General features: G+C 50.7%; 2 protein-coding genes and 2 pseudogenes across 2 annotated transcripts; 2 read left to right on the forward strand and 2 right to left on the reverse strand.

Annotated features, from left to right (window-relative positions):
• Positions 1 to 7431: 7431 nt before the first annotated feature.
• Positions 7432 to 8691, forward strand: SAPIO_CDS1359 (annotated as a pseudogene; the record flags this gene model as incomplete).
• A 610-nt stretch (positions 8692 to 9301) lies between these two features.
• SAPIO_CDS1360 (uncharacterized protein) lies at positions 9302 to 9922 on the forward strand (the record flags this gene model as incomplete). Its single annotated transcript, XM_016784649.1, has 3 exons — positions 9302 to 9422; positions 9484 to 9695; positions 9767 to 9922. The coding sequence occupies 3 exons, from the start codon at positions 9302 to 9304 to the stop codon at positions 9920 to 9922; spliced, it is 489 nt and encodes a 162-aa protein (XP_016645765.1).
• Positions 9923 to 11150: 1228 nt separating this feature from the next.
• Positions 11151 to 11921, reverse strand: SAPIO_CDS1361 (annotated as a pseudogene; the record flags this gene model as incomplete).
• Positions 11922 to 13330: 1409 nt separating this feature from the next.
• Positions 13331 to 15020, reverse strand: SAPIO_CDS1362 (uncharacterized protein; the record flags this gene model as incomplete). The annotated part of the gene is made up of 3 exons (XM_016784650.1): positions 13331 to 13366; positions 13490 to 13587; positions 13823 to 15020. 3 exons carry the CDS (start codon positions 15018 to 15020, stop codon positions 13331 to 13333), a joined length of 1332 nt encoding a protein of 443 aa, XP_016645766.1.
• Between the last annotated feature and the right edge of the window lie 361 nt (positions 15021 to 15381).

The raw sequence follows: 15381 nt of genomic DNA on the forward strand, positions 1-15381 counted from the left end.
ACTCGCCAACTCTTGTCAGGGATGAGGTCGCCTCGAGCTCTGGGGGCCTCCCTCCTCCCTCAAGAGCAAATCGAGCGCATATCGCGGGTCTTGATATTCCAAGTCAGCGAGCAGCCGGGCGTCGAGCACAGGACTCCAGAGACATAGCACCTCTACCAAAGAGAAAAGGACCAAGCAACTCGATAGTCCATGCACCCGAGTCCGGGCGCGGCACTTCCAGAAGCGAGGCCAAGCGAGGTCTCCGCCTCGTTCCCCGTCCCCCATCCATATCGATGTTCAATATATTGACGGGGAACTGAGACAGGGCAGCCGCCCATCTGAAATTGACACCCTCGCTTCATTCCCCGTTCCCCCGTTCCCCAGTTCCCCAGGAAATCTAAAACGTTTAGACAAACCTAACCTCATGGCAAAAGAGACCAGGAAAGAAAAACAGGGGTCTCATGAGAGTCCTCACACGTGGCCACAGACTCCTCCCCCGCACCCGGCCACGTTCCCAGCTGAGGATTTGCAAAAACCCGGATCGTAGAGTTTTCCCCTTCTCGAATGATGCTGGGCCCAGCATTATCAATCAGCCGTGGACGATCGAGCCAGTAGGAAGCAATGTCATGAGGCACTTTGTGGGGTTTACCGTTTTCTTAAGTTTAGACGAAAACCAACTTGCCTAGCATCCGCAGATCAGGAGATCCCCCAGCCTTGATAAAAGATAAACCCTCGTGGCAATTCCGCCCGATTACACCCCAAATCGGTGTAAAAGAAGGGGAATCCTCGCTAGCGCACCAATCTTGCTTTGGAAATCCTTGAGATTGTCCAGATTTTCAGCGCCAAACAGAGGAAAAAAACGGCCAAGATGCAAAAATATTGACCTGATCCAGGTTCGGAAATGCAAGTCATGAGACACTGATGTTGATTCAGTGAACATTCGACGGCACGCTAGTCTGGCATGTAAGTCCAGGCGTGAAATCATACTCGCATGATCTTTTGCCGATGGTGTATGGACGAAGTGACCAGGGGAGTGTATTGCGGAGTACAAACAAGCAAGGGGCGAGTAAAGAGGGAGAAAGGTAAGTGTACTTGTCGGGTCTTATCCTTGGCAAGTGGGCCTTTTTTTCCTCCATTTTTTTTCGGCCCCATGTAAGGAACAGGGCAAGCAGCCCAACCAGAGATGACCTCACCCCTGACCAAAAAAAAAATACGGTTACATTTTAACGGGTCCCTATGGAAAGCCCTGTCGGCATGTGGTCGCGGTGTGGGTTCCGGGCTGCGTTTGTTGGGCTCCACAGGCAGAATCCAACAGAAAGTTGAGGTTTGCAGGGCGGAATGCGTCACTTCCTCCTAGTAGTCTCTCCGCCTAGTTTTCCCGAACTCATCAAGGGTAGGATTTGTGCGTACGAAGTACAACCTCGTTCCGAGACGCATCCCTCAGGGGCCGGCTCATCCTTCCGAGTTGTGCCGTGTCCGGAGGTCGGGTTCGGAGCACCAGAGGCCTCACGGTTACACCGGTCAGACCCGACCATGCTCACTTTAACAGATGCCCTGGCCATGCTGCGGTCAGTACGTCCGCCACAGCTTGAAACTGAGCCTTCACGGACCTGCTAGAATCCCGCCGATACTATCTGCCGTGTCTTGTCTAATCGGATGAAGTACTTCGTCGGCTGTGATTATTAGGCAGTGTCCTGGGTTGAGGCATTAGTTTACAAGGCGAGGCCTTTGTAATATTATCTTCTCGTGTCGACAACCTTGTCGAGAAAATTTTACCTGGTAAAAAAAGCAAGGTTATTTCGGAATCTCGACTCGTGCCTCCCCTGCATTTCATAGTGTGCGGGGAGAGCCAGGATTAAAACTAGATTATCATCCAGAGAGCACAACAATCGAGGTGCATAATTCGGGTAGAGACATCACATCATATATATGCGGTACACCGGGTGAATCGTAGGGCACATCGCCTTCTAGCGAATATGACAACGTTTATCAAGACAGCCGTTCGAGATTAGCAGGGGAAGTCTAGGCGATTGACGGTTAGAGTTAGCGGACCACCAATGGCCAAGTTTCGCCTCCTCCTTTCTCCAGTGAGCCTCTTACCGAGGAGACACCACAGACTCCCGTGGTTTCCGTAAGGAGAGAGGCTTGCATTAGTGGAAGAACCTGCCAATGCTGGACCAGCAGGAGCAAAAGGATAGTGCAATGTCATTCACCAAATAGGGCAGAAATGTCAGTCATAAACAAGGTACTTGAGCAGTATCAATCGGTTCGGTCCCTCAACCCTCAGGGGAGAGAGTTTAGATGTCTCCCCCCTGAGCTGATCCTCTCAACTCGATTTTCGACGCAAGACGAGGACAGGATTCTCAGCTGGAACGCTTCCGGTGCATGGCTGGGCAGTTTATGCATATGATTGTGTTGCAGTCTGCAGTCTGCACCTCCTTCGATTGCGACGCCAGGGGGGTGTGACAGGCAAGACGAGGAGCAAATGGGAGAAATGCGTGGGGGCCAGGGTCGATCAAGAAATGGGTCGATTTTTGTCAAGAATTTGGTTAGAAGCGGAGGACCAATTTAGTGGGTTTTGCGGAGTTGAGAAGAGAAAAAAGATTAGAAATGCTCAAGGGATGGTACGGATGATACGGCGCGGATGGCACTATAGGCAGGGGAGGCCGGGATATGATAGGTGACCAGTCGAGGCGATCAACGGCAAAGAGAAAAATTGAAATTTGGGATATGAGAGAGAGACTGCAAAGGCGAGACATTCTCCATATTTACTCCAGACTTTGTCGAGGGAGGCAGATGGGGACAGAGGCAGATCTTTTCTTCTTCTACACTAGATCAAGCAAGGCTGCGGGAGCGGAAAGAGAGACGGGATAGACAGTCGTACAAGGTTGCTGCACTGCACCTTCCCCTTCTTTGGGGAACTGAGACAGCCTCAACTTCCTCCAACGGGAAGAACACCAATACCAAGGCGAGTTCGCAGATCAGCAGCTGACTCATCAGGCTGAACTCAAGAGGGAAAGTTCCTATGATGTAACCGTACAGACTTATACATGAGAAGTACTTGTCGACAGTTGATGCAGCTCGAATTCCCCAATCACGATGAGGACAATCCAAGTCGCCACTACGAAATACTTCGTATGCTATACAAGTACTGCACAAGTAATATTCGTCATGTCAAACGTTGACATTCTCAAGCGACCGAAAATATCTATTGGAGCTCTGCACGAGAAGCGAGGAACCAAGAAAAAGCAAGCGAAAGGACGTGCGCCCTCCAGCTAGCGGACTCACGGGCACACTCGGCAGTGACGCTGGCATTGGACGCGGGGGGAAGAATTAGAATTGGGGCCGAGCGCGATCAGAAAAAAGATCAATTCGACCATTATTGTGACGACATGCTGTTTCCAAGTGAACAGTGGGCTACTTCGTACCATGGTTCAATGGTTGCATACAAAATTATTCTGGAGAAACCATGCCTCGCCCCCCATCCGCGGAACCACAATATTACCACAATCGTTCTTACTTCGGACATACGAAGCAATTCGTACAATTCGTAACAGGGAAGATGCGGAGCACAACATCGTTCCATTGCCCAGAGAGGAAGTCGCGAATCCGGATATGACGACGAAAAACGTGGTCGCGAAGGAATCGTGCTTCCGTAGTGTGTAAGTTCACACGAGGCAGTGGAGCCTGGAGTCATCGACGGGGACCGCCGGGGGGTGCTGCGAGATGCTTGCAAGATGCTAGGAGGATTTCAACTATTACCGCGCTTTTGGTGTGATTAATTGAATGGCTGATACTACCTCATTTACGCGTCTACGAAGTAGTGTCGTAGTGTACGGAACAAGCTAGGTAGACTCCGTATCGATCTCGATCTATTTTTTTTCATATCATCCGACAACGCTTGCCCACGATCCCGACATGCAAGTATGGGTCGAGGCAGGATGACGAAATTTGTTTTCTTTTTTCTCGAAAGAGCAAGGCCCGGGACAAACAAACAACCAAATCCGCTCTCCACCTGTGGTCTAAGGCGTCGGTTTCCGGCGCTTTCAAGGACCGATTTCGTACAGATGTTTTCGCGCGATTCTCCATGATAGGCTTACCTCCAGACCCAAATCACTGGCAGACTAGCAGTTAAGCGGCCGTATCTGAAAATTCTGCTACTGATTTTTTCTCCAGACTCGAACCAAGAACGACATCTCACGGTGAATGCCGCCTAACAAGGGCCACTAGCCGAAATAAGGCCCCAACATGGGCTCCGTTACGTTGTGGGGAGACCATGCTAGTGTCGTTTTGAACCAAGTTCTCAGTAGGCTATCGAGAAAGAGGGTCTTCTGTCGTGTGAGCAGAATATTCGATAGAAAGGCAAACTCCACCAATTTCCACCTAAAGCCATGTGGTGTCTCAGTCTTCGAGTCCCTGACCTGAGGGCCACTTCCATCCTGGACACTAAGATTAGATGCCACGAGTTTGAGAGCTCCATCGAACACGTGGAGGATTGGGGCTATCATGGATCATGGCTAAGCCAGATCGATGAAATTGAATGGGGCAACATGGATAACACTGAGGCAAAACTTGATACCAGTCTCCGTCGACGATGAGAAGAAGGAGGTACTTTGAGCGTGTAAGTGCATAACCGTTTCTTCCGCTTGTCCTCGGCTCCAATTGACAGTTCCTATTGCCTCCCTGTGGAGTGCGGACCTTGGGCAAGCCTGGCTCGAAGTTGTACACTACTTCATCCACTATACTGAGTACTCCGTACTTTCATATGCTCCTTGCTTCTTCCACTCCTACCAGTCTACACTAAGAGGTACGTACACTACTCCAGGACTGTTCAATGTTCTCTCTGCATTTGTGCGAACAGACGAGGGCGTGTGGAGAAAAGGAGCATTCAAGCCACCTTGACACAGACCAAGTCCAGCTGTAGCCTGTAGGAACTGCCGAGCTCAGCATTGCCGTGGTGAGATCAACTGGTGGACTGGCGGACGCTCGGAAAGCAGGAACGACAAAGCTCTGCAAAAGCCGCAAAGTCTCTGCAGTCTTTGCAGTCGCTGCCTCTTGGCTCGACTCCTTTTTTTTTCGCGAAGTTTGAAGGATTCAATGTTTGAAGTTTTTAATTTTAAGGTCCGCGGAGTTCGGCTTCAATGCTGTCAGTGCATTCGGCATTCGTTAAGTTTATGTCAAAAAAGGACCTGTACTTCTTCGTGCAATGTGACGTTCTTGAGGACCGCATGATCAAAAATCCCAGTTTGAATCTGGCGATTGTATGGTTTTCCCAGCCACGAGAGGAACAATTGAAGTCTCGCCGAGATGGTACAGCTACGACTGGAATGCTGGAATACTATAATTGTCCATACGTAGTACGCATAATGCTACATTAATAACTTGATAATACCGAACAAAATTCTTCAAGCCGCGCACAGAACATCTCTTCGCCCCCAGAACCCAGCTTTGGCTGGCCAGGTCACCCAGGCTCCCTCCACGATTCAATTTTCATCGCCGATTCGCCCCCCTGATCTTGAAAAAAGACAACGGACTGAAAAGTCTCTAGGACCCTCCAGGGGAATTAAAAAAAAAAAAAAAAAAAAAAAAAAAAAAAAGAAAAAAAACGGGACCCTCCCCAGCCATGCATCGTACGATTCAGACTCCACCAACCGGTGTGTCCAGATATCGTCGTACCAATCCCTGGAAGTTTTCGTCGTTTCCAGAAGAACCCTTCTCCGGGGCAAGAAATCGTATCCGGCCAACCCTGATTCGGCCTGGTCTAGCGCCATTACCGGCACAGGCAGCGGGCGGTGGAAGGGGGGGCGTGCGCTTAGTGGACGAAAACTTCGTTTCGCTTTGGGGACGACCAAGCCGGAACCTAACGGGTGGACAGACGCGAACTTCCCAGGCTTCCCAGCAGGAACTAGCTCCGGGTTCAGTTCACGAATCACACACCCCCGAGTTGCCCCAAACGGCTTCGAGAGTTCCCAAACGGCTCACAACCGAACAAGCCACAGAGGGAAACACGGACCCTGTGCTAAACCGGAAGAAGGAAGAAAAAGAAGAGAAAAAAAAAAATTCAAAGCCTTGTCGTGTGGTTGAAGTACACTACTGAGTTATCCTCGCCTCACACCGGAACGGACCACGAGACTTGGGGAGTCTGCACAGGGAGCATTATCACTTTTATGCTACACTGAGTATAAACTGCTCTCAAACCGTGATTCTATCACATTTTGGACACCGCTACTTGCTTCCTTGCTTTCTTATAGCGCTTTCTCTTGTATTATAGCCTCCCAGGATCATGGCTCTATTGCCTCTGTAATTTCCGGGCAATCCCTACGTATGCTTTGTATCAGGTAGTGTACTATGCAAAAAGCAAAAAAAAAAAAAAAAATATGAAAAACCGTTTAAATCTTGTTGCATCCGAACCCAGGCTCGGTTCGGATCCTGCTTTCGACGAGGTATTAGATAGTGTACTGCAAGTACTAGTTTCATGGTACTATCATTAGAGGTTTTACCATTGATTTGATGTATGATGCCAATACCCATACCATACCACTGCCCAATGCCAATGCCCATGCCAATGCCAATGCCAATGGACTAGCCAGGCGACCCTCTTACGGGGTGCACATTAGCCGCTCCTTCATCGTGCACCTGTGGAGACCAGATTGTGCTGGCGGGGGGGTGCGACGTATTTTGACTGGCGGCTACTTGGAGTTGACACCAGAATCATACGAAGCACTGGTACGTGCCTTGCGTAGTGTACACTATTGTACGAACCATACTAGCAAAGTAGTGTGTCGGTATTGTGCGAAGCTTTGTCCATGTCCATTTTCCGCTGTCCATTGTCCATTGATTATCCATCGTTCCTATCCATGACTCCATGTCGTGTCCCATATGGTCCGTGTCGATACGTCGAGATCAGATTTTTTAATATATAAGATGAGGGTCTCTCGCTGATCACTTCCAGGTAGTTCTATTCTCCATATCTGAATTGCTTCTTTCATCTCCTCCTCTCCCCCTGCGTCTTTCGATTTCGATATCTGAATCATCCCCAAGATCTTGTGTTACACTTGATATCATACCTTCCTCGAAGAATCTTGTCGATCATCCAGGTCCCATCCTGAAGCTATTACATCCTACACGTGGAGAACCCAGACAACCTAGACACAACCTAGACACAACCTAGACTCAGCTCCTCCCAAGGCCCACTCCAATACGACAAATACAAGGTCGGAGCCTTCACTCCTATCAGTATCACTTGCGGCGAACGGAAGAATAAAAGCCTGAAAGTACAAACTTTAAAAAAAAAAGCCCAGTATCCCGGATATACATAGCCATATCACCCCATCAACTCTTGCTCCCTGCCACCCCTCACTCAACTCACTCAACACGCTTATCTTCTCTCCTCCTCTCTTTACACTTGGAGACACACACCACACATCCACACATCCACATACACACTTCACAATGGCCCTCTCATACAAGCAATCGCAAATAGTCCGGGCGACCATCCCAGCCCTCAAGGACCACGGAGAACGCATCACCACAACCTTCTACCACAACATGCTCCAAGCCCACCCCGAGCTCCACAACATCTTCAACGATGTCAACATCGCCAACGCCCGCCAACCCCGCGCCCTCACGGCCGTCATCCTCAGGTTCGCCGCCGACATCAACAACATCAGCGAGCTGATCCCCCGGCTCGAGCGCATGTGCAACAAGCACTGCTCGCTCGGCATAAAACCCGAACACTACAAGATCGTCGGCAAGTACCTCATCGACGCCTTCAGCGAGGTCCTCGGCCCCGCCATGACCCCCGAGGCACGTCTCGCTTGGGACAAGGCCTACTGGGTTCTCGCCCGCATGCTCATCGGTCGCGAGGACCAGATGTACCGCATGTTCAAGAAGCAAGGGTGGGAAGGCTGGAGGAAGTTTAAGATTGCCAAGAAGGTCAGGGAGACGGATAACGTCTACTCGTTCTACCTCACTCCCAAGGATGGCAAGGCCCTCCCCGAGTTCTTGCCCGGCCAGTATATTTCGGTGAAGATGGAGATGGCCGACCAGGGCTACGTCCAGATTAGGCAGTACGCCCTCAGCGATGCCCCCAGGCCCGATTACTACAGGATTACCATCAAGAGGGACCGCGGCATGCAGGTGAGGAAGGCCGGCATGGTCATGAATGTCAACCCCGGCCTCGTGTCCAACGTCATGCTCGACGACCTCCAGAGGGGTGACGAGCTCGACGTCTCCCACCCTGCCGGCGAGGTCTTCCTCGACCCCTACAGCGGTGTTGGCGTGCCTCTCGTCCTCATCTCGGCCGGCGTCGGTGTCGCGCCCATGGTCTCCATTCTCAACTCCGTCGTCGAGAACCAGCCCCACCGGCCCGTCTCGTTCATTCACGGATCCCAGCGTGATATGCCTTTCGAGGACCACGTCAGGCGCCTCAAGCAGGCGAGGCCCAACACCGTCTCGGTCAACATCTTCAAGTCCAGACTCGCCGAGGCCGAGCTCATCGGCGTCAACTACGAGTATGATGCGCGCGTTGACCTCGCCGCCGTTCACGCTGATGATATCTACCTCGATCACGGTGCGGCCGAGTACTACATCTGCGGACCCGAGCAGTTCATGGTCGAGATGTCGGATTACCTCGTCATGCAGGGCGTCAGCCTCGAGAGGGTGAAGTTCTCTCCATTCTCGACCGGCGAGCTCCAGATACACGCGAAATAATTTAGGGGAAGCGTGTGTTGATCTGTTCTTTTTTACCCTTTTCGACTTTTTGTTTCTCATTCTCTTTCCTTTGTCGTGTTTCTTTTAGAATATTGGTCCTAAAGACCTAAACACTTTCGAACTGCCTCTTGGCTTGGGTTATTTTTATTTATTTTATTTTTATTTTTCCTTGTACATATGATAACATATTTCCTTATTGATGGGCGGGGATATCTTCTATTGGGACGGAATGAAAAAAATCGGAGACATTTTTCCTTTTGTTAATTTTTCTTTTTCTTTTTTTCTTTCCCAGTTTACTATTTTCCTATTTTCTTGTTTTAGTGAGAGGTTGCGGGATGCAAGGTAGAGATAGACATTTATTTATTTGTTATTTGTTACAGCATAGCATAATGATATCAAACCCTCGACTCAGTTCAAGTTCGGTTTCCCTTTCTCCTCGGAGTCATTAGATGTTCATGATCTGATTCTAGCTCGAACTCGCATAAGAATCTGGGCACCATGACACTCCAAACTCCTCCCTTGACATGAATTGTATGTAGATGAAACCTGCCCATCCCTTGCTTAGACTTCAACATTTTGCTCGTCTGAAACCCCTAAAGATATCTCAAATATGACCACCAAACCAACATCGCCATCGACGACGCCCCACAGTCCCGAAGTCCGTATATCCGTCCTCATCCACAGACGCCTGGAGAGCACCTTCCTCGTCGCCAAATGCACAGGAACCTTAGGTCAAGGTATTAAGGGAAAATCAAACGTTTTGGCAATGAAAAGCTAAAAACGAAAATCTAGGCCAGTTCCGAGCACCGGGCGGATATCTCGAGTACGGCGAGACGTTCCTCGCCGCAGCCGAGCGGCTCACGAGGAAGGAAACGGGGCTCGAGGTGCATGCGCGCCGGGTCGCTGCTGTGGATGGGGAGGTGATGGGGGGACTTGGACGTGAGAAGCATTATGTGACGATATTTGTGGTGTGTGAGCTGCAGGATGAGGGAGATGAACCAGAGGTGAGAGAGCGCGAACAAGAAGCCCACTTTATTTGACGAGAAATGAATTGCTTAACTCCTTTCTTTCTTAGCTGTGCCAGGTGGTTGAACTCGAGGAGTGTGAAGGGTGGGAGTGGAGGACGTGGGATCAGTTGAGGAGTGAGCAGGAGAGGGAGATTGATATGCCGCTTGCTAATTTGTTGGATCAGAATCCGAGCGGGGAGATGTTTCTTCGACGAAGCCTGTGAGAGGATGATGGTGCTTCTCTGCGCGGTCTGAACATTCAAGGTGTTCGTGAATCGAAATATGCCCCCTCCTCTGCCGTGCCCTCTTGCCGGACCTGTCGTGGTGACCGAAATGGATTCCTGTTAGGGTCAATTGACATTGTTTAGAGGTCGACTGGATCCTGAAAAGGACGACCATCTTGGTGGAATTGACATCGGATCTTCCTTGGCAGCCTTACCTCACGGCGGACACAAGCCTCACCTATTTCGGGCTTCCACAAGATTCCACCCCCACTCTTACCGGGTAGCATGCGAGGAGGATACTCGGTGCTAGCAAGGAACGAAGCCGTCGTGGGAAGAGGCCCGGTTGGCCATCTTACCCTGTTTCAAAGCGGTCTTCGACTTGCCGTTGATGAACATATTTCTGGCCTTCATCCCCCTCCTTATCTGTGTACATTAACCATGACTACGAATTGTTACTCATCAAATGATGTTATGCTATAACATGTGGCGTCGACAGCATGCGTTCCTACTCCTGAGAGGGAGCTATTGCCTCACTCTACCTCTCCAATGAAAAGGAAGCTAAAGATATGGATAAGCACGAACATGGAATCATCTTTTCCCAGGCTCTGTAGAGATGGAAACCAATACGACTAGCTTAGGATATTAAGCACCACGCCGAGAGAGATTCCGGGACAACGAGCTCAAGCTACCCATGACCGCTGATCCTTCGACTGACTTGCCTGGCTACTCAATGCTTTGGTTTCGCCTGAACGAGCAGGTGAAAGGAGTGAACTACGAGTAGCGTCGGCACTGTCTACTAACAGGCCGTATCCTCCCTACATGTACGACAGCCATCTTGAAAACGAATGGCTTTAGGGATGGACGGAACCGATCTTGAACTCGCACACAAGTCTGTGGCCTGACCGCGTCGACTCTTAACCGCCTCAAAATCCTTCGCCCACTGGGGGAGCTCTAAAAGTGCAAGTAAACTACATATAAGGGATGTGCCGCCACCAAGTTTCAGCCGAGTCTTTCTTTCACCTGAACTGGGAATTAGGCCCGGTCCTTTATGTCACCAAACCAAGCTCCGCAGAAAACAATGACAATGGGTGAGGTATTCTAACCGAGGATGGATACCGTGTTGCTTTCATAAATTGAGTACATTTTACTCACAACTACAGACGATGGTGGTATTCCATCCCGGGGCGTCATAACCCTATCCTCAAGACATAACAACAGACAACCTACCTCACTCTGCCTTCTTCCCCTTAACCGGCCTCTCAGCCCCAGTCCCATGCACCCAATCCAAAATGCCCAAAGCCCCAAAATTAATATTAAACCTCCTATGGTGCTCATCGTGCATCCACGCCAGCCCCCCAAAGAAATCAAATCCGCTATGCACCAAACTCGTCTCCATAAGCATAAACCCCAAGAACGCCCAAGCCGTCAAGATGTGCGTCCCCAGAAGCGCGGGAGGGATAGCAAGCGGCAGCGCATTAGCGGCGATGTGCTCCATGGGATGCGCGTACTGAGCAGCAAGCGCTACGGGGGCCGTGAAGCGGTGGTGGATCTTATGGATGGCGCGGTACAGGGGCCCGACGTGGAGGAGGCGGTGGGCGTAGTAGAACATGGCCTCGCGGAGGAGGCAGCAGATGATGAAGTGGGTAATGAATTCCTTGAAAGTCGGGAGGGTGGGCGTGATGAGGAGGGAGGGTTTCGGGGTGAGGAAGTAAGGGATGAGGGCGAGGCCGATGGTGATGAGCTGGTTGCGGAAGGTGATGAGGAAGCAGTGGCGGACTTCGGAGGCGCTGGGTTGTTTGGGGGGCGGTTGGAGTTTGTGGCGGGCGGCGAAGGTGGGGAGGTAGGCGTCTATGGCGATGTAGATTGCAGAGGGGATCCAGAAGAAGAGGAGTTGGATGAGAAGGGTGCCGTAGAGTTCGATGTCGTGGGGCGTGTAGGTGTTGACGATGTCGGCCCAGGCGGTGGTGAGCCGCTGGGTGAGGGTGAGGGTGGCAGTCATAGTGAAGGGGTTCGCGGTCAGTTGTTTGAAGAGGAATTGACTTGGAGAGGATGTGTAAAGATCAGGACTTATAAAGTCGAGGATCCGGGCACTCAGAGCAGAGAGTGTGTGTATATTGTCTGAGTCTCCATATTCTCTCTATGCGGAGAACTTGAAGTCGTCCTGGCGAGATATAAATAAATCAAGCCATTGAGTGTCGATCACTGCACATGAAGAAAGAAGCTAGTTTAGGTCCTACCTAAAGCGATAGTTGATTCTGTCCTCGACCTCGGCATCTTTCTACCAACGCCACCTTGAAAAAAAAAGTTCCAGTCCAGTTCATGCACAAATGGGATCGGGCGGACGATGTTGTTTCCCCGCGTTTCCGCATTTGTGGGGTGGAGTGGACGATGCTTCGTTACCCCAGACTAGGATCTTGGTCGAGGATTACCGCTCTGGGAATGCTGAACGGTGGTGGTCCGAGCGAGAATCTGCGGGGAATCAATTTGATTGCTGCGCTTTCTTTGACTTGATGCTGACAAGAAGGGCAGGACAGATGGATGTAGGAAGCCTCTCCGTCGCCTACGGATCGCGATATTACAGCCCGGAGACGATAATGGATCGGGTTGCGTTTGATCGAGATAAAAATATCGAATCATTTTGATGTAATTATGATTATTTTTACTCTGTGGGCATGATAATTTCTATGGTTCAAATGCTACTGTGCCAGCCAACGCCATAAATCGCCAGCCAAGCCTGCTTGCCACCAGGCACTCGAAGTGAAGACCCAGATTATTGAGTACTCGCGAAGGGCAGCGTCCCTCATCTAGTTTCCAACTCCTTCAAAGAATCTGAACAGAAGACCGCCGGACTCGCAAGGCGAAACACAAATAAACAGAAATGGCTCCCTCTTCAACATCAGCTCCTCTTCGCCTCACCCATCCCTCCACACTCCTCGATCATCTGCAGGTTCCAAAGACATGGGTCGAAAAGACTTTGCCTTACCCTCATATTCAAAAATAGGACCTATGACGTAGTTAATCTCGTATAATACACGCGTGCTCTGAGCCCGAAAAGATAATTAAAAAAAATCTTCACAAAGAAAGAGGTCCTTGGGGAGAGTATGCAAGGTACGCGTGGTGCTTGTCGGTGTTCGAGTGCTCGTGGCTTCGTCGGGGGTGTGACAATACCTGGCCAGTTCAACACGCGTGACCTCGTGCCACGCATCACTTGCGGGTTATCACGATTTCTCAGCTCGATGAGGGATCACGCAAGAGCGCAGAGAGAAGGGGGAAAAGCCACATTACCTGGTCATTTCTATAGTCGTTTTACCTCGCAAGACTGTTTTGTAATCAGAATAGAAAATCTAAAACATCAGTTTCGTGAGCATTTATATATAAAGGTGAGCATTGCTGGTCATCGAAAGATTGTTAGCGGATATAACACGAAGCATCGAGCGAAGGAATCTAGGAAAACGTTTCGGGGGGGTGAAAACGAAAAACCATTAAAGGGTACGATATGTACAGGGTGCGGCCACTTATATATATGTATGTACAGGGGGGACACCACGCGCTGCGCCAACCTGTTACGATCCATCCTCTCCTCCGCATCTCCTCCTCTTTCTCCTCCTCCTCCTCCTCCTCCCTCCTCTCCATCCTCTCCTTGTTCATCATCTTCGCCTCTTCGGCTATTCCACAAATGCTAGTCAAACCGCTGCTTCCTACCCTTGAGCCTAGACCTAAACAGGTCTGACGCGGGTTTCTGTATGCGACTGGAAGCCTCCTCCGGCGTCCGCCTGGAGCTTCGCAGGGGACTCTCCGCTCGGTTGTGAATCCGAGCCTCCTTTGTCGGCGTCGATCTCGACGTCGACCTGAAACTACAAAAACTAACAGATTTTGATGTGCGGAATGAGACTGATGAACCTGAACCTTCGGGTTTGGGAGTGGCAGTCTCCGAGTCCAAGAAGTCGTAGACTTCCGAAGTGGGTAGTATGCTGGATGTGTCTTCAACAACAGTGAATGGGCACATGTCCTCCATCTCATCATACATATCAATGGGCGATTGGGTGGTAGGAAAGTCTTCCTCCTCCTCATCATCGTCATCCTCCTGGGCAGAGAAACCGCGAGAGTCGCGAGAATCCCTTCGGCTGGGTTCCGATTCTGAAAAGGTGATAGATTCGACCGACGATCGGCTGTCAGACAAGTCTGCCTCCGACACCGCAGGAGACTGTGGGCCTTGGAGCGTCGGACGAATGTCCACATACGATGATGTTGAAGATGTGGTTAGAGATACTACGCGTTCTTCTTCTTCTCCTTCTTCTTCGTTATGAGAGCTGGCAAAAGATACGAGTGGTCGCTTCGGGCTCGGATGGAGAATGGTAGGGTGCTGAGGTTGATGGGTCGTGTTAACAGGTGACGATGCAGCAGTGTCGGGGTCCTCGGTTATAGATTCGGGTGACAAAGGAACGCGGGTATCAATGCGAGGGGGTCGGCAAGACAACGCGTCTTGCACAGGGCTGACGATATCTTCAGGTTCATCGGTGAAAACAGGCTTATCTGAAGAATACTGAGAAAGAAATGTTGGTACAAGGGCATGTGCTTCGTGATCGTCATAATCGTCGTCGTCAGCATCGATGCTGCTGGGGTCGGTCGTCGCGCTGGCCACACTGCTGTAGTCGGCGTACGACGACGCGGTGGACAAGGGGGTATGGGAACGGTTGTTCCCGCCTGGAGTTTGGTGATGATGATCCAAGTAGGTCTCGGGTAGGTAGCTCGAAAAGTATCTCACGAGTGAGTCGAACGACCTAGTCCTGAAGAGCTGAAGTGCGTACTGCCATTGTTCGGTCCCGACGAGTTTGGGGTGAGCGATGATCTCGAAGGCGGCAGCTTCGAGGGATTCGTTCAGCTCACGAAGCCGTTGCTGCTTCCGTGCAGAAAGGAGTTCGTGAAATTCTTCGGTCGTCGATGCGGTGATGGCTACCTCGAAGACGTCGTGGTGGAAGGCTTCGGGGTCTTGGATCGTGGACGGGAAGGTGTTGTACTGGTCGTGCAACTTGGTTGACAGGTCTTCCCTTTTCATGCCAAACTTCCAGGCGGGCCATGACCAGCCCGGATCGTCCATGTTCGGTTTAATCGGTGGTGGGGTTTAGAGGAGTCCAGAGAGCTAATAAATCATAGAGAGAGACGTTCGAAAGCCGTTGAGATGGTTCCGAGAAACCTGTCCTGTTGTGGTGGACAGACAGGTGCTCTCAGTTCTTGCTACCGGGCCTGGTGGGATACATTTTGGCGGATTGGAATAATCGCGAAGGATCGTTCAGAGGCTCAAAAGAGTGGTTATTTTTCAGTGGTATCGGCGTAAAAATTTGAAGCGAAATCGTGGATTTTCTATCGGCGGAACTCTCGAATCGTGAATCTGGAGTCTGGATCTCGTCGGCCGTGGGTGATGCGTAAAAGGAGGACGTAGGAGGCGTGTGTGTGGGCGA

The sequence above is a fragment of the Scedosporium apiospermum genome (assembly GCF_000732125.1).
Source record: "Scedosporium apiospermum strain IHEM 14462 chromosome Unknown SEQ_SAPIO_0055, whole genome shotgun sequence".
NCBI classification, from domain to species: Eukaryota; Fungi; Ascomycota; class Sordariomycetes; order Microascales; family Microascaceae; genus Scedosporium; species Scedosporium apiospermum.